Raw genomic sequence first — 23,301 nt, forward strand, 5'->3', positions numbered from 1 at the left:
ACCCCTTGTTTGTATTTTTACACATCCATTTGTATTTTCATGCACCCCTTTATACTTTCGTATATTTTCGCATCCTTTCGGAAAAACGCATCCCTTCGAAAAAACATGCACCGTTTTGCACATTTTACACCCTTTTAAAAGAACGCATACCTTTAGCACTTGTGCACAACCTATACATATTTTCTGTGTAGTTATATTTATCATGTTTTAAAAGTATGTAAATATCAACTATTACATTATAAATTAATCTATTTTTTATCTATAAATCTTAACGATTACAAAAAAATTAAATTTAATTAATATACTCTCAAAAATAAAAGATTTTTTGATAAAAATTAATCTAAATAAAAAGAAATAAGGTAAAGATTATTATTGAAATAGAAAATAAAGTTTCTTTAAAAAAGTAAAATTACAAAAGTTTTATTAAAAAAAAAATTTACGTAGCATATTGAGTACCTACTTTAATTAATTTTCCTATATGTTATATTGTCAAATCATTTAATATATTATTGATTTGCATGTCAATAGGAAATTAGGACATAAATTATTATTTAAATAAACTATTAAAAACCACTAATATTATTAAAAGAGCAATACTATGTATACCTATTTTTGGTACATAATTTATATACATAGTGATGTGTCATCATATAATTAGATGATTTTAAAATATGTGTCATCATATGATAAAAAAATATTCAATCACATGATGACATCTCATTTGTGTACATAAGTTATGTACCAAAAATATGTATACATAGTTTTATTATTATTAAAATTCCTTCAAGAATGTGAAAAAAGTACAGGCCAACTGACTATTTCTCACCCCAGGTTTAGTGCAAATCTAACATTGTACTGAGTAATTATTAAAAATCTAAACTCTTATTTATAGGATATTAAAATTAATAAAAATAGTTAATTTCAAAGATAAAATTATCATTTAACTAGTAATATATTAAAAATAATAAAAAATTATCAATTTTTCTTTAAGTTTAGAAAACTAACAATTTTTCTTTAAAATTAAACTTTTAAATCTTATATTTTCCCCTCAAGGTTTCTCCCTCCTCTTTTTTTATGTCGGAACCAATGGCTTTGCCCTCCCTCCCATTTTCTGGTGCATCTTCTATGTGTTCCTCCCATAATAACTTGTCTTCTTCCCCAAATGAAGACATTGCCTTGGTCTAGTGACAAAGACAATTCGTCTTTGTCTAGGGATGAGGACGAGTCATTGTGGGGAAAACACGCTAGAATTGCACTGAAAAAAGAGAGGGAGAGCAAAGCAGTCAGTTCTAACATGGGAAAAGGGGAGGGAGATAAACCCTAAACTTTAGAGAAAAATATAAGATTCGAAAATTTAATTTTAAAGAAAATTATTAGTTTTCTAAACTTAAGAAAAAATAGATGATATTTTATTATTTTTAATATATTATTAGTTAAATATTAATATTACTTCTAAAATTAATTATTTTTATTATTTTTAATAATTTATAAATGAGAGTTTAGAGTTTTTCATAGTGTTGAATATAATTAAATATGTCAGGATCAAATTATATGAATTATATAAATAAAGATTTTGCGTAACCGTTTCAATTTTTGATGAAGCGTCTTCGAATACTGCTCAATGTGTTAACGTTAGTTTATTTCTACGATGCTATTTACTCACGTATTAATTTTCATTTGAGAGACAAGATATATACATTGTATTGGCAGGAGAAAAGAAGAGAGTTTTATTCTTTGAAAAAGAAATAACTTTATGTTTATAGAGAGGTAATTTAGATAATTTATATATATTTAATTATCCTGTAACTTTCTTTTATAATTATCTTTGACAATTATATTAAATCAAATCGGATCAGTCTGTCATTTGTAGACCCAGATTCAATACATAGTTAGGAGGTGGAACTTTGGAACCTTTGGTGGGAATACGTCCTTTGGCCAAAAATAAAACAAAATGACGAAACAAAAATTTAAAAAATGAGGTGGTGAAAGGGGCAAGGGGACCCATGAAAAGGGTAGAAAAGGTGGAAAGACAGCAAGAGAGATGCCCAGAAATGGAAGAATGAAGCTAAGCTGACAATGCCACTTAAACTTTGGCACTTACCTACTTTTGGAACTTCCAACTCTTCATCCATCATTCATGAGAGTCGGTCTAGTCTTCTTTTACAAACTCGATTGGAGCGAGGATTTGGGCGACAAACCTGAAAGATTTATTATTTTCCATAGATTTGCGTGGTTTTCAAATTTTATACTTTTTTCTTCTAATTTTTACATGAAATGTTTAGATTTTCATCTGATCTGTCTCAGACAAACAAAACAACAACTGGGTTTGGAGAAAAATCTGAAATATCTCAGATTCTCTCTCTCTTCAATCTTTTTTCTGCTGAAAACCTGCCTAGCTTCGTGGGTTTGCCGAGATTTTTGGTAATCTTTTTTAACTTGCCTTCTTGATCTTCCTCTAGATTTTGGTCTGACATATCTTCAGGTATTTTTTATTTCAGATTATGATAATCTCTTTTTCTTTTGTATGAAGATTTTTGTTTTCTCTGCAAAATTTATGTTTCTGAAACAAAATTGTCAGATAATAGGTGTGGCAAGGGTAAATTGAAGATCGAAACTTTGGAAGGGGAGATTCAAAGGTGTAGTGGTGTTCATGGTGAATCAAGATTTTGAGTTTTGATCAAAATTAAATCTTTTTATTCAGGCTTACTTCAAAAGTAGTTTCTTTACTAGAAGGATGAAAATAAAAATGGCTCAAGAAGATCAAAAGTGCAGCAATAATAGCAGTGGTACCTGTGGTGTTGGTGGTGGTGGTGGTAATATTCTTAGATCTTCCAAGAAACAAAAGCCCAAAAAAGTCCCGCAAAGAGGTCTTGGTGTGGCTCAACTTGAAAGAATTAGACTAGAAGAACAGCAAAAGAAGGATGCAGCTATGGCATCACCATTTACAACTATATCACCAACCAAATCTTCAGTTCTCTCACTTTCAACTCCAAATTTTCATCCTTCAAATCAGTCTTCTTCTCCTTCTGCAATTCCATTTCTAGCCGATATTTCATCTCCAAATTTGGGGTTTAGGCCCTCTTCATCATCAAATCAAAATATTGAAACTTTGAATTCCAACAATGTTCCATTGACAAATCCCGTAGGGTTGTCAACTGTTTTACTTCAAGGCCACGAAAATGTTCATAAATTGTGGGAATCTTATGAGTTTAACCTTGAAAAAGAGAGTTCTGGGGTTAATCCAGGATCAACTTTTTGCTCAACTTTGAATCATTTGTCTCATGAATCAATTCCCATGTGGCCTCTCCCTAGTTTGATGGAAAGAGCACAACAATTCCAGCATCATCCTTCTTTAGTGGTATGCCATTCAAAGAGTTTTCTTCATTTTTTAAGTCATCTTTATTGAGTTTGTTTAAATTTTTGTTATGTGTTATTGTTTAATTTCTTGATAAATCTAACTTGTGTAGGTGAATGAATCATCAGCAACTTCATCATCATCTGTACTAAATTTTCAGATGGAGCCCCCTTCAAACCAAAGCTATTATGGCAATTATATACCTATGTGGACAGAGGAGGAAAAGGTATGTTCAGTTTAGCTTCCATCTTTTTTCTTAAAAACACTAGATCTTGTACTTGAGTAACCTGAAAGTTCTGTAATGAGTTCTAGTAAATTTAGTCTTAAATTTATGTTTATTCTATTTAGACTGAGAGATCTAACAAGTAGATTGGTTAAATTTGGTTAAAATTTAGTATAGATGGTTGGCATGAAGAGGTCATATCCCTTTCCTCTAGACAATCCACCAGGCATCTCATCTTTCCACTGCAAATTTCCTCCAATTCTTCAGCCCAGAATCAGCCAATCAGATGACTCAGCTTCTTGTGGCAGTGGTGGTCACACACTCAATTTTGAACCTGTTGGCACACTTTCCAGGTTAGCTTGACTTTGTTTCTAGATTGGTTCCTTACGTTTTTGTGGTAATAAATGTTGATTGCTTATGTAGTTGTTTCCAAACTTGCCAGAGGAGGTTCTTCATGCTCAACTTTCATGTTGGAGCCTAATAATTCAAAGAAAAGCATCAAAGAAAATGGACTTTTTCTCACATTAGCTCCTCCCACAACAATTTCAATGTCTCAAGGTTCAAAATTAAGGCACTCTCAACCTTATCTGGCTTTCCATAGCAGTGAATTCTCTGATTTTGAATCATTACCTTATCAAGTGAGTCTAACTTAAAACAAGAACCCATTTACATTCTACTAATTTCACTTCTTTTCTAATTAAATTGAACCTAACTTTCTTGTTTCTTTATATCATTTGTGAAAAGGGAAATGTTGAAGATCCAATTCTTTGGCCAGAACTGAGCAGACCAAGTCATCAGCAACCTTACTACAGCTTCTTCCCACAAGCAGTGGCACAAAAAGATCAAGCCATAGGCAGAGTGAATAATTGTAACAATGGTGAAGTAGGCGGAAGTGTTGATCTCAATTTGAAGCTATAAATGTTTCTAACCTGTATCCATTTCTTTGGTAGGCCACTTTGTCATCTCTCTGAGATTATACCAAGTAAGACTTGTTTTCCTTTTTTCTAAAACAATTTGACAAATGGGGTGGCATGGAAATTTTATAAATTTGCTTATGCAAGCTTGTGTGTGAAAGTAAAAAACCAAATCTTGGCCATGTGAGGGCAGAGAGAAGAGAAAGATAGGGAGATGTAGATTGGTTTGTTTTGATGTTGAATTTTGATGAAAGCTAAGTTTGGTCGGTTATGCAAATGGGTTTGTTTATATTTTTGGTGTTGGTTATTGGTTGGTAACAATGAGAGTTGTGGGGATGTTTATATATGCTTGTCTTCTCTTTGTTTTGGTGGGGTATCTAAATCTGACCCTTCATTATAGTTGTGATGGAAGTAGAAGGCATCCATTGAATATGAGTAGATAAGAGAGAAAAAGTGGGAAAGTATCACAGAAAAAAAATGTTTATTTGGGTTGCAGAAATCCTGTTATGCAATTTTGTGTTATTTTCATCTTTCAACTAAATCCCCCAGTTATGAGTCATTAGATATCAATCAAAGACCCATAAGGAGAAGTGCAGAAGGAACGAACCACAATTTATGAATAAACAATGTTATGTATATACACTTTTGAACGCATAATTGGGTTTGATTCAAAATTACTCAATTATTTAATGGCACGTCATCTGTATACTTAGTTGTGTACTAAAAAATGTGTGTACAAAGCTATGACCAACCAAAAGCATAATCAAGAACATAAACCAGTGCCAAGGGATAAAGGGCATTTGCAATTGAAGATTCCCAGTGAGGGAAGATTAGGAAACTCCCAAAATCACCCATCAAAATGCAAACATAAGTCCCATGTCAATCCTCTAAGATAGACGAGCTAAGAAAACTGATAGGCATAGGACATTATTCATTGCCACTGCTCCATACAACTGCATAGGAAAACTTGGAAATGGGAAAAAACTATAATGGCATTTACAGCAATACAAAACTAGTTTCTTCATGAACTAGTTAAATCATGTAAAGGCTAAAACTCTTGCAATAGCTGAATGCGTAATGTTTTATGTCTAATTAAAAAGTTTGTAGCAAAAATGGCATGTGGGAATTGAGAGAAATGAGAAACAAACCTTGGAAAATGTTAATGAGGCAGTTCTGTTCTTCTTACCCTTGGCAAAAATGCTTCCTGATACTGCTTCACTTGAGTTGGTTGCCAAGGGCAATGCAAAGCAATAAGTGAGATGAAGAATGAGGGTATAGTTGTTGCATCTGAAAGTTGTCAACGGCATCTACAAGAGGGTCAGCAAAGCCTATAACAATCATTAAGCGCTCAAAGGTAGTTTGGATGATAAAATATATAGAATCCCAGAGGTTTTGGTTTGAAACTCATTGATATCATAATAAAATCAAAATTTTAATTTATCTGGTGTAGTAATTGTACGATCAATTACTAAACTTAAAGTTTTATTTGTTTGATATGGTTGGTTTGTCTTCAAAAAGATTTTTCATCAGTAAAATAAAAACAAAGAAAAAAACTTGAGGGTGTGCAAAATTATCTAAAAACCGAATCGAATCAGTTTCCAAATTAAATAAATAATAAAAATATTTTATGTAAAAATTTCATGACAAAAAAAAGTGTACTCTTGTCGCAAATTCATTTTCATTCCTCATTACTAATGCCACTGATAGACAAAAAAAATAATTTATTACCAAAAAAAAAATAGTCTCTTTATAGTTCTATTTAATGAGATTTGCAGTAATCACATTAATATTCGCAAACCTAAGATTGTAATAGAAAATGCATACTCTGTTTAATATCTTATAATTGTAATATTAATTTAAAAATCGGTTCAAAACCAAGTAATTGAAAAAATAGGTTTGATTATCCGATAAATTCGGTTCAATTATCAACTGGTTAATGTGTAAATTTATATTAGTTTTGGTTTGCATTCTTCACCAAACCAAAAATTTGGTTTTGTTTATAAATCCGGTTAATCAGTTCGTTTACCCAAACTTGCACACCCCCAAAAAAAAGCATCAGCACTGCTTTAATAGAGGTCCACTGGGGGATTTCATGAGAACCAGGATCACCATATCTATTTCCTCCATGCACTTCATTGAGCCAATTTTCTATGCTTTTGGTGAATTCACCAAAATCAATTTGATTATCATTAGATATATTAAAATCTCTCAGTAATTTGTCAGCAGCATCATCCTCACCCATATTTATCTCATTGAACTTAAATCCTATAATCAGTGCTTCTGATTCCCTAGACTGAAAGTTTTGCATCTTTATTCTCATCAATCCGATTTAGAGACATTAATAGGATCAAATCGGTCCGAAACCCAACATAGAAAAGCCCGACCTGCTACTATAGTGGACCAGATGCATGGACTGTTCAAGCCGGGTTGAACTGTTGATGATTTAAAAAAAAATTAAATTTAAAAGACAAAAGCGTAAAATTAAGGTTAATCTACCGGTTAGACCTATTATTGTGAAACCCAATCCAACTCTATGTATATAAGACTGAACCGTAAACCTCATTCTTTCGTTACATCAGTTCAGTGTATTGTTATTGTGCAGGCCTTAGATCTAATCCAGTGGGCTACACCGGCACCAACATACCCTATTAGAGCCTCTAATCCAATTATAAAAACTTGCCTTAAGAAGTCAGTGCAGATAAGAATATATTGTAAGTGGCAGGAATTATTAATTGGAAAAAAACATTTTTCTGATTCGATTTTAAGGTGAGAAAATGGGAGTTGGAAAATGCAAACAGCCCTTTACACTTTACGTTAAAATCTAAAAAGATCTTTGTATACTGAGTCATGCTATATTCATAATATATCACTATGCAATGAAACATTATTACATCACATAGTTTTATTGTTTTATAATTATAAAACATCTTCTTAACTATGCCCACCCCAAGACGTAATCAAGAACATAGACCAGTGCCAAGGACAAAGGATACAGCATGTAAGCAAGTAAACAAGTCCAAAGGGGGAAAGTGGTACGGACACTGGCAAAGCCTCCCACCAGAATGCATACAACAGCAATTGCCAGCACTTCTGCTGAAAAATCCCAACTCAATCCTCTGATGTAGACGATAGCTAAGAAAACTGATAGATAAATCACATTATCCGTTGACACAGTTGTGTATAACTGCAGCAGAAAACATCAGGAAAGCAAAATAATATAAGACCCTTTAATTACCTCAAGTTGCTTATGGAAAAATTGATAGAAATGAGTAACAAACCTCGATAAACGTTGATGAGGCTGTTCTCCTCCTCTTCTGGCTGGCATAAATGAACAATTGTACCACTACACTAAACTTAGTTGCCATAGGTAGTGCAATGAATGAAACGAAGAATGGAGGGACACTTGTTGCATCGGAAAAGTTAGTGATAGTATCCACTAGAGGATGAGTGAATGCAGCAGCAAAAATGGTGCCAATAATCAACATTAGTACTGCTTTAAAGTAGATCGACTTAGGATTTTCAACATTGCAGGTTTGATTCTCCTGATTTGTCTCCGCGCCTTCTAGTAACCTGCCAGCAGCACCATCTTCAACAGAACTCAGCCCCTGATTTGAGGGCTGAAAGACCTACACGACATGAATGAAAGGGAAGTCAAGCATCAGTAAATACATAGAAAATTTGTTAAAAGCAGTATCCAGTAAAATAGAAGAAGGTTAAAGAAAGAAGGCCAAGTATATAGAAGATACCAAAACTATTATCTTTCCTTCTAAATATACCAATCAAGACATTAGCATTTAACACTAAGGCCAGAAACAATGCTGCTAAATCGGGTTTTAGAAGGAACAACTATTGATAAGGCAATGAAAGAAGAAAATGTCCTCCAGCTATCAACATGTTGATGCCTTCATAGCTCATTTCTCCTAGATCAAGAATAACAGATTCTCAAGATTTGTCTTTACACCATGAAGAAAGCCTCATTTACATGGCCTTCTAAGATGAAATTCAATTGATTAATTAAATCTTTCTAACAAGTTATTACAAGAACCAAATAAAATATCCTCACAGAATTTTCACTATGTCAACCAAAAGGTTGGTGTGCCTCAATGTCACCAGTGCTTACATACGATGGACTCATGGAATTTGCCACAGGTATCAAAGAATTCACAGGACGCTATAATTGTTGCATAAAAGAATGGTTACCTGATAAAGGCAATAAGCAATGAACATCAATACAGATACAATTAGAGCAATCAAAACAGCCAAGTTTCTTCCTGAAGTTGAATGGAGTATCTGTGGTATTTGAACAACAATAAATGGGATGACAGATATAGCCATTATCCTTGCAGTATAGCAAGTCGAAATATCAGTACAAACACCGGTTTCTGCAATCAAAGAGAATTTCTATTTTCAGTTTAGAAAATCTTCAATGGAATTTAATAAGAAATTTCCACACTTAAAAAGAAGCAGCAGGCATAGTTATATCAAGTCTGATTTCCCCACGAGAATTGAAGCTAACACACCCTAAGCACCATGACCAACATTAACACTCCGAACCTATATATGGTAAGAGGGTTATAGAGCCATGTTGGACCTTGTCTCTTTCCTTGTAAAAATAACTATCACTTTCTTGTTGCTTTCAACCAATGTACATGAAGATATGGTCAATGTAATGTTTCAGTCCAAGATGTATCTATATAGGATCTCTCTGCCTCATGAAGATTAAGTTAGTTTCAAGCAACTATGTATTCAATTTCTGTCACATCTATACAGATACAATTTAAATTCCAAATTCATTTTTGTTTTCTAGGTGGGTGTTCATCAGCGACTCCTCAAATCCTCACAAACAACTATAACACGCTGGTTATTTCTTAAATTTTATCTCTCTTTCCCCTCCCTACCCCATCCTTCTGTTCCACTTTGCAGCTACTGCATTGCAGGCTCATAGCTTCTACAGCATAAAGGGTTTCTATAATTTTAATAGAAAACCTTAGACTAGACCAAACTTTGAGACAGTTCTACAAATAAGAAATAGTAGAATACAAAGATACTACTGCCTTGGCATATTCCAAGTTAAAAGCCGGAGAACTGCTTAATCCAAACTAGATTGGTTATTCAGTCCATCAGGGAAGACTAGTAAAGGACAATTCTGAGTAAAGTTGCATACCAGTTAAGCTAAATCCTTTTGTATTTTGACCATCTTCAGCAACTGAATGCTCAATGTCATGTTTTCCAACTATGATACAGGATCCCCATATTACTGTAAGAAGCATGACAGTTGATCCGGCTAGCAATCCTATTCCCACCAAGACCCGACTTTGAGCAGATTCCTTAGTTCCAGAAAGTCCAGACACTGTAAAAAACAAGAGAATTAATGAGATGCAATAAACACATAAATCACCAGGTAAAAATGCAATATTTAAGAAGGAATATTATTTAAAAGGATAACCATAATACTTGAGCTGGCTAGTAATCCCATTCCTACAAATATCTGACCTGAGATATTTCCTTTTTTTCAGAAAGTCCAGAGGCTATAAAAATTTATGAGATTAATACTGCTAATCAAGGTTTGGGGTACGGTGGGAGAACTCCTTTTCTTTTTTTTTTTTTTTTTTGTAATTGAAAGAATGTTAACTAGGTAGTATAAAAACGGAAACGCCGAAACGCATTTTCTCAAAACAAAAGAAATGAAAACGTGGGAAAATATATAAATATTAAAAAGACAGTGGTTTTTTATAAATACAATTTTTTTATAAAAAAATACAGTATCCTGTATTTAAAAAAAATGCAACAATTACATACTTGTTTCCACTTCTTCTAAGAAGTATTTACAAAGCTACATTAATATAAATAAAATCAAAACCAATTAACATTATAAAAAATATATTCAACTTTGAAATTGAAATTGAAAAGAAACATGACTATAAATCAATTAACTGCTTAAAATTAAATAAATAAAATTATAAACCAAAGAAGTAGTACAAAAACTGCTTAAAGTGTTTTCCCTATCCAGTAAAGTAAGTTCAACAATAAATCAATCACTTATCAAAAAGCTCCCCTGTATTATTCCTCAAAACTACTTCAAGCCTTTTGGCCAATGTCACGCAATAAAAAACTTTTCAACAACTACTCACTTCAACTATTACATGTCTTGAGCAAACAAAGTGCAGAATAAAAGGACAAAATGCAGTCGTCTGATGTTTGAGGCTCAAAGTCACAAAATGCAGAATAAACAAAGGCTTCTAAAGCACAACACAAATTCACAACTTTGAAAATCCAAATCCCATAAACAAGCCAAGAGTAACAACTCAACAACTCATCAGATCACAAAGATATAAACTTTGAAGCATAGCCACTAAGCAATTCTGCAATTGAGGTCTGTCACACTACACTAGAGCTGCTCAGCAAAATTTTGAATCGACAAGACAGAAAATGAAATACTAATCTAAATTAATGGCTATATTAGCTAGGAACTCAATAAATGTTCTTGGTTGAAATTAAGCAGATGGAGACGACTGTTCTGAATTAATGGCGAACTAGATTAAGTGCACTGATGAAGATGGCTGTTCTAGACTTCGCCGAGATTTCGCGACGCCGGAGACGGAGAGGATTCGTGACGACAACGGAGAGGAGATGGTTAGGTTTATGGTACTGTGAAATTGCAATGTCAAGGGGAACGAATTCTATTCCTTTTTTAGCCCAGGACGCGTTTCTGTTGTAGAAACGCCTTTCATATTTTTATAAATAACCGAAACGGACGCGAAACGCTCGAAACCAAAACGTTTCTTCGTGCCATGCAGTGCGTTCTTCCTAGCTGATGACTATGAAACTCACAACAGATGATAAACAGATAACAAGGTTTAAAAAATGTAACCCTTAATCACAAAATCCAAACAAGTTGGTCCAGACTCAAGCAAGAGTTCTTACCCAGAATAAGTATGGCGCTGGGAAGCGCATCCAGCTTGGGAAGAGCAATTTTTCCAAAACAACCAGGACCAAGAACCTTCAACATCTCACTCCCGTCAAAAATACACTTGCATGCCACGAAAGTCAGGTATCCATAAACGCTGATCAAAATCAGGTTCCCCAATGCAGTTGTGGAGCAGGGCATGAAGCGGTACGCCTGTTTGCAGAGAAGCGCCTCCTCAAGGTATAGGGAATCACGGCTAGGGCTGACCCCACTGACGGTGGCGACGGTGATGGCCCAGAGAAGAGAGAACGACATGAAGAAGAACGAGAGGTGACACCCGTAAATGGCCATTTGTAGCTGCTTTTCGTGTTGATATTTAATTAGCAAAGTTGCAAATCTATGGAAGTAATATAACGACAAAAAAGGAAATGTTAAGAGTATGGTGTGAGGAGAAAGGAGATCGGTGTCAGTCTTCCTTGTCGGTGGTTTCTTGCTTTGTGATTTGGCTTACAGACACTGTGTTCAGGGAGTATGACACCCTTAAAACAACAGGAGAGCTCGAAACAGTGTAAAGCAGATCAATGATCCAACTGGGGGTTACCAGCCCGTGTGCAGAATCAATCAAAAGTTGGACCGAAGCTAGCTTTCGGGGCCCCGCATGGACCCAACTTTAGATTCCCAGTTTTGATACCCTGCGGGGGTCACTGTATCATGTCATGCTTGACGATTTAATAATTTCCTTTTACTCCTATGGTTTTTAGGAGAATGCAAAGGTTTTACAACTTTTATTTTTTTCATAAAATTAAAATTTTCATTTTTAAGATTTGAAGTTAAATGCGTATTGTTCTTCAATTTTTAATTTCCATAAATAAGAAAAATATACTATCAATTGGTTGTTTCACTTAATCGAGTTAGTTTAGATTAAAAAAATAACATCATTTTATATTAGAAAAACAGTGTTAATTACTTTAAAAAATTTAGAATTTGATCAAACTTTGGGTGAGAGTAAATCTTTTGGCCTTTCATTTTACCTTAAAAAGAGTCTTCTTTTCACTAAGAAAATTAATTAATTTAAAATATCATATTTTGGAGATATTACTAAAACACCTAAATTTTGATGAAATTATGTCTACAAATAAATTATATAAATTTATTAATAGAAATTGAGATAAAAACTTGTGATTGGATAATATAAATATTTTCTTTTTATATCACTTTAAAATTACTCAATCAAATATTAAATGAATTTATAAAATTTGTTTGTATATATAATACAAAAGATTGCTGTCATTTAACAAAGCACTAAAATCTTTTTATTGGGGGTAAGTGTACTTTTAAATTAAATGGGGGCCGTAAGTGTTCAAAATTTTACGTACATCAAGTCACCACTAGGTTGCGGTCATTCATCATCTTAACGATTCCACGTACATCTACTTACGTAACTAGGCTGCTGGAGATAGGAGAGTCTTCCAATGGTGGGTCAGGACTCAGGGCTTTCACATGTAAAGCGCCGTCTCTGATGCCGGAACTTTTGTTTTCCTCCTGCAACTTTTTTTTTTTTTTTTTACATGCTTTTAAAAAAAAAAACAAACCAGATTTGGTGGGTCAAGGGCTCTGGGCTGTCACTGGTCTGAATAATTTTTTATTTTCAAAAATAAAATATTATTATAAAAATAAAATATTATCATTAGGTTTAAAATTAATATTTATAAATACTTATTATATTTAATTAAAAATAATATTATTTAAGTACTTATATTACTGTTACCAAATTATAAATTAATTACTCAAATTATTTTTTAAAATAGTAATCTTATTGTTTATATTTTTAAATACTTTTTACATTATTTATTATTTTTATTAAAAATAAAAATATTTTTTTATAAAAATTTAATAAAAAATATTAAAATTATAACATAATTAAGATTATAAACTTTTAATACATAAATAGATAAGTTATTTAAATTATACTAAATCAATTAGTATAAATAGGTATACAAAAGAAAGTAGTTAGGAAAGATACTGCTCTACCAAAGGAAGTAGTTAAAAAGAATTTTGTAAGATAAGTTGATGTGTTATCATGTAATTGAGTATTATTTTATCTTTTATTTAAAATCATCTAATCACATAAAAACACATTATTTGTACCTAAATTGTATATTAAAAATGTGAACATATAGCTTTTTTTTGTGTGTGTGTATATATATATATATATATATATATATATATATATATATATATATATATATTTAAAAAAAACAAGGTTGTTAAATAAGTTGATATGTTATCATATAATTGGATATTATTTTATCTTTCTTCATTACCTATTAATAGTTGTTCCTTTTAAAACCCTTTTTAACAGCATTGTTTCTGACCTTAGTGTTAAATGCTAGCATGCATATAATTTGATTCAAACTGTGAAGTTGAATCAAATTATTAAAAAAACTACAATTACATTTGGTTTGATTGATAATTTTTTTAAAAACAATTTTTAATTTCGATTTCGATTTTAGTGATTTTCAAATTGAACTAAATCGTAAACCATATTTTTTAAAATATATATATATATATATTTGAGAAAAGTTTTTAATAAACAATTAGGTGTTGAATTTGTTTTTTACATATCTATTTTATCATTTTTTTACATATATATTGTATATATGTTTCATATTTATTTTATATATTTTTATTTTGTCATAACAAATTATAATTCAATTAATTTTATTAAATAATATATATTTAAAAGTGAATAATTTTAATAAATTTAAATCGTAATTCAAATTATATTCTTTCAATTTGATTGAACCCTAAATAGTTTGGTTTTCAAATTTTTTTCAGTTTAGTTTGAAAAAACTTTCTAATCACAACAAACCCAATCATACACACCCAAGTTTGGTATCTTCTATGTTACTAAGTACTTAGGTAGCAAGATCTTTCCTCTTCCTTCAAGCTTTTTTGTATTTTACCAGTTACTGGTCTTAACAAAATTTTGTACTTCATTCATTTTTCTTCCAACCTAACATTTATTTAAAAAAATTAAAAAATTAAAATTTTGTCACATTTTTTCTTCCAACCTAACAGTTGCTACTTATTATGAATTATAATTCTAATTCCTCAATGAGAAGATAACCTATCTCTAGTGTCAATTATCCAAGTTCAAAGAATACACGTACTAAATTAATACGTACCTTTCAATAATTTACATGAACCTACAATCATGTGCAACAATGGCCCCAAAACTTTATCACAAACATGAAATAACTATTAGTAATTTGGTATTCAAAAGTTTGGAATATAACTATTTCTTAGTAGGCTGGTGAATTTAGTTGTATTTAAATAGCTTATTTATATTTATATATTTTTAATATTTATATATATAAATTAGATACATAAGTACATTATATACAATATATATTATATTTACATATTTTTAATACACAAATTAAATACATAAAAAATATATCATTATATAATTAGTTATTATTTTATTTTTAATTCAAAATTATTTAATCATATGATGATATATTGTCTATACATATAAATTATATATAAAAAAATTTACTTATAATTTTATTGTATATTTATATAGAACTTAATCTAATCTGGAAAATCTTGTTATATAGATTATTTTCTAATCGTCTTTTATAAAAATTCTAGATAATTTTGCCGTGATTTTAAAGTCGTTGGTAGAAGGCACCCACGTAATCCATTATTTCATCTAAATCTTGCAAAGCCCACCACTTTCCGTAGCAAATTACTTTTTTTTTTTTAATTGTGATCTTATTGTTTATATATATATATATATATATATATTTTATATAATTTATTATTTTAATTAAAAATGAAAATATTTTTCTCATAAAAATTTAATAAAAAATATTGAAATTATAATAAAATTAAAATTATATTTTAATACATAGTTAGATAAGAGGTTTAAATTATAATAAAATTACGTGTATAAATAAATATATAAATAAAATGATTTTGATTACGTGGTTTTAATAATCGGACCATAAACCGGTGGCTTCTGGTGCAAAATTTCTGAAAAATTTTTTCAGCGCACGAAACCCAGGTTACCCGGCAACCCTAAACAACTAAACCCATTCACATTCTTCAGAAAATTGAAGAACGATACGCATTGGGTTTTATTTCAGAAATTAAATTCAAATAAGAGTTTGGCGCTTACCAAAAAAAAAAAAATTAAGAGATTGATGTGAGGAGAAGGGAGACCTAGTTTCACACCACAGCTGGCCTTGGCCCTGCTCTCTCTTCAAATAAAACAACTTGAGTCAGGTTTGGGGTTAGATGCACTGCATTTTGTTTACCAAATGAAATTACCCTAAAATTCAATGCAAATGCAATTTCTGGATCACCAGCTGTACCCAGCACCTTCCGATTTCGAACGTTTCATCACAGATTTTTTTTTTTTTAAGGCTTCCAAGACGAGACTTTGTGCGATATGAACGTTGAATAAAGAAAATGGTGAGGACTTATACGGCTCCGCTCCAGTTCAGCTGATGAAGATTTTGCTGGAGTCACTACGCCCCGGTCCGTGCGATTAATCACCGATTTAATTTTTTTTTTTACTCCTATTATTTTAGGTGAATTATAAGGTTTTACAATTTTCATTTTTTCATAAAATTAAAACGGCGTCGTTCGATTAAGAAAATAGCTTCATCGTAAAAAATACATACTTGCATTAAAATCTAAAACGATATTTTCACAGATGTAATACATCTTCTTAACTATGCCCAGCCTAAGACGTAAGCAAGAACGTAAACCAGTGCCAAGGAGAAAGGATAAAGCATGTAAGCAAGCAAACAAGTCCAAAGGCGGAAAGTGGTACGAAAATTGGCAAAGCCACCCACCAGAATGCATACAACAGCAATAGCCAGCACTTCTGCTGAAGCATCCCAACTCAATCCTCTGATATAGACGACAGCTAAGAAAACTGATAGATAAATCACATTATCCGTTGACACAGTTGTGTATAACTGCCGCAGAAAACATCAGGAAAGCAAAATAATATAAGACCCTTTAATTACCTCAAGTTGCATATGGAAAAATAGATAGAAATGAGTAACAAACCTAGACAAATGTTGATGAGGCGGTTCTCCTCCTCTTCTGGCTGGCATAAATGAGCAATTGTACCACTGCACTAAACTTAGTTGCCATAGGTAGTGCAATGAATGAAACGAAGAATGGAGGGACACTTGTTGCATTGGAAAAGTTAGTGATAGCATCCACTAGAGGATGAGCGAATGCAGCAGCAATAATGGTTCCAAAAAACAACTTTGATACTGCTTTCAAGTGGATCAACTGTGGGTTTTTAACAACGTCGAAATTTTCCTCTTCCTCTCCCAACAAATCATGCTTCCTCTTTGTTTTCTGAACATGATATGCAATATGTCACAATGTTATAGCAATAAGCCATCCTGGACCTAGATGCAGGGTTATATTGTGCAACCTTACCTCGTAAAAGTCACTTATAAGTTTTGCTGACTCAGAATCAGGATCACCACATCTATTTCCTCGAAGTACTTCATTGAGCCATTTTTCTATAGCTTTGATGAATTCATCTGAATCAATTTGATTGTCCTGATTTGTCTCCATGTCTTTTAGTAACTTGTCAGCGGCATTATCCTTATCCAAGTTTATCTCGTCAAACTTAATTCCCATGATCAGTGCTTTGAATTCACTGACTGAAAGTTGTCCATCTTTGTTCTCATCAATCGAATCAAACAGTCTGTCATAAGAAGTCAGTGCTAACAAGAATATCTTATGAGTGGCAGGAATTATTAATTTAAAAAAACATATATCTTATTCTATTTTGAGGGAAGAAAAGCAAATGGGTAAGGGGATCAGTTTTGAGTTTTAAAAAAACTGACCTCTTGATTGCTTCTTTGTTTAATCCAAAAGCCTTCCCAAAGCATGCATTCTCAGATGGCTCAAAATTCTTGCTGTCACATACCTGTGCCTTGCATAAGCAAGACGCCACTTCTGAATCCAAGGCCGAAAGACCTACATGACATGAATGAAAGGGAAGCCAAGCATCAATAACTACATAGAAAATTTGTTAAAAGCAGTAACCCGTAAAATAGAAAAAAGGTTAAAGAAAGAGGAAAGATCTTACCAGCTAACTACAAGACACTGGCATTTAACACCAAGGTAAGAAACAATGCTGCTTAATACGGTTTTAAAAGGAACAACTATTGATAAGGCAATGAAAGAAGAAAATGTCCCCCAGCTATCAACATGATGACGCCTTCATAACTCATTTCTCCTAGATCAAGAATAACAGATTCTCAAGATTTGTATTTACACCATGCAAGAAAGCTTCACTTATATGGCCTTTTAAGATGAGATTCGCTTGATTAATTTAATCTTCCAAACAAGTTATTACAAGAACCAAAAAATATATCCTCACAGAATTTTCACTATGTCAACAAAAAGATTGGTGTGCCTCAATGGCATTAGTGCTTACATAAGATGGACTCATGGAATTTGCCACAGGTATCAAAGAATTCACAGGATGCTATAATTGTTGCATAGAAGAATGGTTACCTGGTAAAGTCAATAAGCAATGAACATTCAATACAGATACAATTAGAGCAATCAAAACAGTTAAGTTTCTTCCTGAAGTTGAATGGAGTATCTGTGGTATTTGAACAACAATAAATGGGATGACAGATATAGCCATTATCCTTGCAGTATAGCAAGTCCAAATATCCGTACTAACACCGGTTTCTGTAATCAAAGAGAATTTCCTTTTTCAATTTAGAAAATCTTCAATGGAATTTAATAAAAAAATCTCCACACTTAAAATAAATCAGCAGGCATAGTTATATTAAGTCTGATTTCCCCACGAAAATTGAAACTAACTCACCCTAAGCACCATGCCTACCATTACCAGACCTCAACCTCTCCAGCCCTTACTCTCTGAACCTATATAGAGTATGAGGGTTTTACAGCCATTGGGACCTAGTTTCTTTCCTTGTAAAAATAACTATCGTCTCTTGTTGCTTAAATCAAATGTACATGAAGATATAGTCAATGTAATGTTTCAGTCCAAAATGCATGCACATAGGATCTATCTTGCTCATGAAAATTAAATTAATTTTAAGCAAATATCATTCAATTTCTGCGTTAGAAATAGATGTGGCTTTTCCTATACAGATACAGATTAAATTCCAAATTCATCTGTTTTTTCTAGGTGCATGTTCATCAGCCACTCCTCAAATCCTCATAAATAGCTATAACGCACTGATTATGTCTTAAATTTCATCTCTCTTTCCCCTCCCTACCCCATCCTTCTCTTCCACTCTGTAGCTACTGCATTGCAGGCTCATAGCTTCTACAACATAAAGGGTTTCTATAATTTAACTTTGAGGCAAGTCTTCTACAAATAAGAAATAGAATTCAAACATGCTACTGCCTTGGCATATTCCAAGTTGACTGCTTAATCCAAACTAGATCAGTTATTCAGTCCATCAGTAAAGGACAATTCTGAGTAGACTTGCATACCAGTTAAGTTAAGTCCTTTTGTATTTTGACCATCTTTAGCAACTGAATGCTCAATGTCACATTTTCCAACTACAATACAGGATCCCCATATTATAGTAAGAAGCATGACAGTTGATCCAGCTAGCAATCCCATTCCCACCGAGACCTGACTTTGAGCAGATTCCTTAGTTCAAGAAAGTCCAGACACTGTAAAAAACAAGAGAATTAATCAGATGCAATCAACACATCAATCACCAGGTAACAATGCAATATTTGAAAAGAATAATATTAAAAGGGCACCCACAATACTTGAGCTGGCTAGTAATTCCATTCCTACTGATATCTGACGTTGAGATATTTCCTTTTTTTCACAGTCCAGAAGCTGCAACAAGCAAAAGAATTGATCATATTAATCATAATTTTTTTTTTTTTGGAGATTTCTCAGCTAAATATGCACTAACATTCCACATCAAATATTTCTACTACTTGATGCCATGTACAAAGTCTAACGTATCTTTATCAGCATTAAAAAGGAGGAGGTTGACATTGAAGTTCAATTTTTTGAGTTTCGAGGGGTGTATACATTAATTACCCTATATATACGCGCGTGTGTGTATGTGAGTATTATTGTGTGCACAAATGATGATATGTCATTATTTGATTAAGTGTTATTTTATCTCTATTTCAAAATCACTTAATCATACGGTGACATGTCACTGTTTGTGCATAAAATTATACATATTATTTATGCATATAGTTTTTATATTATGATTTTTTAGTAATGATAAATTGTGAAATAATTTTATATTGCTAACTTAGTATTACAATAAATATATATATATTTTTTTGTTCAATTGCACCAGAAATATTTTTTATTTCATCACATTTTTCATATATTTAAATAAAATAATAAAAGCAAAGAGAGTTCAAAGTCTTGTAGTGCTGGGGGTTGACCGCCACTCTGTCAAGAGTTTGCACCATAAAACTCAGAACAAAGGAAAAGGTTGCAAAATCTCGCTCTTGTTTAGACCAATAACAAAGGAGAAGAAAAGGGTAATAGTGATTTAGACACTTGGAAATTTAGTAAAAAAATCTAGGAGTATACTTGCTAAGATGATAATTGTTGATGAGCAACCATTTTCATTGGTACAAAGACAAGCTTTTAGAGTTTATATTAAAGCAATGCAACCATTATGGAATCGTATTTGGTGGTTCATGGTGGCTACAAATTGCATGAAGATTTTCATGAGTGAGAAGTTAATGCAGAAAGTTGAGATATTATTTGGGTACTTGATAAATGTGCTAGAACTTATGTTTGAATTTTATAAGCAAGTTTCTTCAAGTATGCAAATATAAGAAGATGAAGCTTCGAGTTCCTCTCAAGCCTTGGTTGTTATTGATTAGTCTAGTGTTGCTAGTTGTGAAGACAACAGATTTGTGTGTCGCATGGATCCTCACCGACCTTATATCGGTCGACAATTCATCCTTGTTCAGGAGATAAGAAGGTAGAGATTGGATGACTCCTGTTGTTGAAGAAGTGGCAAGGGAGAAATTGCAAATCCTAAGGGGAAAATAGTTATTTTTCAAACTTTGGGTGAGAGAAAGATGAGGGAAAAATTGTTAGTTTTTAAACTTGAGAGAAAAAATGTGATAAATTTATAATTTTTTTCAAATATTTTTATTAAATGATGATTTTAATTCTAAAAATAACAGAAAAATTTAACAGAAAAATAGATATTTAGATTTTCAATAGTTAACGGATAGAAAATTGAGTTTGTACCAAACCATGGATGGAAAATAGTCATTTGGCTATAAAACTATATACATAAGTTTATATACAAATAATGATATATTACCATGTGATTGAATAATTTTAAATTAAATATAAAACAATAGTCAATCATATGATAAAATGTTATTATTTATGCATAAATTTGTAAATATTATTTGTTTATCAAGTTTAATTTTGAAAGTTGATCATGTTTAGTCTTCTATAATGTATCATATTTTCCTTTTAATTTTTTTTTTTAAGTTATGATTTAGACCAAAAAAAAAGTGTGATTCCTATGTTTTCAATAGCCTCACACCTAATCAGGACCATAAAACTCAAAATAGAGGATAAAATTACAAAAATCTAACTATTAATCATAAAGGAATAAAATTATATATAAATAATAAATACAAATTTATTAAATTTTATATCAATTTTAAATTTAAAATAAAATAATATTTAATAATACCATTATTTATACAGGAATATGTACACGTCATTCTCAAGCACAATACCACTCAGCACAAAATCCAAACAGGTTAGTCAAGCAAGAGATTTTACCAATTATGGTGCTGGGAAACACGTCAAGCTTCGGAAGAACAATTTCTCCAAAACGGCTGGGACCAGGAATCTTCAACATCTCACTCCCGTCAAAAACACACTTGGATGCCACGAAAATGAGGTATCCATAAACGATAATAAAAAACAAGTTCCCCAATGCCGATGTTGAGCAGGGCATGAAGCCGTACGTCTGTTTACAGAGGAGCTCCGCCTCAAGGTATTGGGAATCACGGCTAGGGCTGACCCCACTAGCGGCGGCTGCAGTGGAGAGAGGAGAGAACGATAGGAAGAGAAGGGAGAGGTGAAGCCTGTTGATGGCAGCCATCTTAGTTGACTTGTGCGAATTCTAAGGGCTGAAGGCCAACTTGTGCTTCTCGATATTTTGTCATAAAGGACAGATTAGATTATTATTTTACTACAAAAATCTTTTTTTTAGAAAATAAAATTATGTATATAAATAAATTGTATAAATTTATCTATATAAACTATAATGAAAACTTATAATTAAATTTTTTCTCTTACTTCAAAATCATTAAACGAGATATTATCATATCAATTTATATAAATAATTTTATACAATTTTTTTACTCAAAGGACTTATTCTCATCTAAAGATTACTGTTTTCTCAAGTTCCCACAATCAATTTTAAAAAATTTTACTCACCCACAGACCATTAAAATTAATTGAATCTATTAATTTTAAAATTTTATATTATTTTCCCCCAAACTCTAACAAATAATAGTTTTTCCCTTGGGAGAAGTTTTAAAAAGTTACATTTTCCTCCTTGAGTTTATATTTCCATATCTGGCCACTCCTTTAAGCACCATCTTTGGCGATCTCTTTCTCTCGATGGTTCCTCTTTCTATGGCAGTCTCCCTTAGCGTCTTTCCTCTCTCCAGTGATATCCGACACTTGTCTAGGAAGACAAAGAAAACAAGTGGTTCAGAAAGAAGAAGACGAGCCATTTGGGAAGAATAAGACTACTCCTCTTCTTCTGGGAAGATAAATTTATCTTCCTAGACAAGAGTTGCATGTTGTTGGAGGGAGGAGAGACGCTGAGGGAGACTGCTAAAGAAAGAGAAACTGTTAAGAGAGAGAGATCAGTGATAACGACACTAGAGAGACTAGTCGGTTATTAAAGTTAAACCCAGGGGGAAATGTGATTTTTTAAAATTTGTTTTAGGGGATAAATTGTTATTTTTTAAGGTTTAAAAGGGAAAATAAAATAAATTTTTAATTTATTTTAATATTACAAGTAAAATGAAGATTTTGCTGTTAAAACTAACTGACTTAATAACTTGTGAGTAAGTAAAAAAGCTTTTTAAAATTAAATAGTGAAAACTTGAGAAAATAACCATCCCCTATACCATTTATTTATAGATATAGTACATAATGATGATAATGTGGACGGGTGAAAAGAGGATTGATATCCCTATCTTCATCTTTATCCCTGTCCAATCTCTATTATGAGGATGACAAAGATTCTCAATTCTCTCCCCTCAAAAAAAAAAAAAAAAAACTCTTCCACTAACAACAATGATAGCTTCCAACGGAGATTGGTAATGTTGACTCGTTAAATATAAATGTATTTTGAGTTTTGACTGTTTTTTTTTCAATATGTTATCATGGGAAGTGTGTTAAAGGGTTAAGAGTGGGGTCGTCCACTTTGATAGAGATTAGCTGGGCCCAAAAAACTCTTCATATGCTACCCGTCGAAGTCATTCAATACTATCCTGTCTGGCTTTCAAATCTGTTCCTAACATTTTAGTGTCATTCCAACAAAAACTTATCAAATGGGAAAGTTTTGTATATTAACTTTATATACAAATAATAATATATTATTATATAATTAGATAATTAAAAATTAAAAATAAAATAATATTCAGTCACATAGTGATATATCACGTCATTATGTCTAATGATTTCATACCTATTATACTGTATCATATGTGTGGGTGAACAATTGCATACCTATGTGGACAGAGGAGGAAAAGGTATGTTCAATTTAGCTTTCATCTTGTTTCTTAATAAAAATTATATCTTGTACTTCAGTAACCTGAAAAGTTT

General features: G+C 32.0%; 1 protein-coding gene and 2 pseudogenes across 3 annotated transcripts; 1 reads left to right on the forward strand and 2 right to left on the reverse strand.

The window, feature by feature from the left end:
- Nucleotides 1–2,058: 2,058 nt before the first annotated feature.
- On the forward strand, nt 2,059–4,783 carry LOC123201808. 3 transcript variants are annotated; one of them, XM_044617367.1, is made up of 6 exons: nt 2,059–2,482; nt 2,579–3,358; nt 3,468–3,581; nt 3,756–3,931; nt 4,021–4,216; nt 4,323–4,783. In XM_044617367.1, the coding sequence occupies exons 2-6, from the start codon at nt 2,735–2,737 to the stop codon at nt 4,494–4,496; spliced, it is 1,284 nt and encodes a 427-aa protein (XP_044473302.1). In that variant the 5' UTR covers nt 2,059–2,482; nt 2,579–2,734; the 3' UTR covers nt 4,497–4,783. The 3 variants fall into 3 exon arrangements, with proteins under 3 accessions (XP_044473302.1, XP_044473303.1, XP_044473304.1); XM_044617368.1 differs by having other exon boundaries at nt 2,586–3,358; XM_044617369.1 differs by having other exon boundaries at nt 2,059–2,421.
- A 450-nt stretch (nt 4,784–5,233) lies between these two features.
- Nucleotides 5,234–11,750, reverse strand: LOC123201694 (annotated as a pseudogene).
- Nucleotides 11,751–16,059: 4,309 nt separating this feature from the next.
- On the reverse strand, nt 16,060–21,559 carry LOC123201695 (annotated as a pseudogene).
- Nucleotides 21,560–23,301: the final 1,742 nt, after the last annotated feature.

The sequence above is a fragment of the Mangifera indica genome, chromosome 18, assembly GCF_011075055.1.
Source record: "Mangifera indica cultivar Alphonso chromosome 18, CATAS_Mindica_2.1, whole genome shotgun sequence".
NCBI lineage: Eukaryota > Viridiplantae > Streptophyta > Magnoliopsida > Sapindales > Anacardiaceae > Mangifera > Mangifera indica.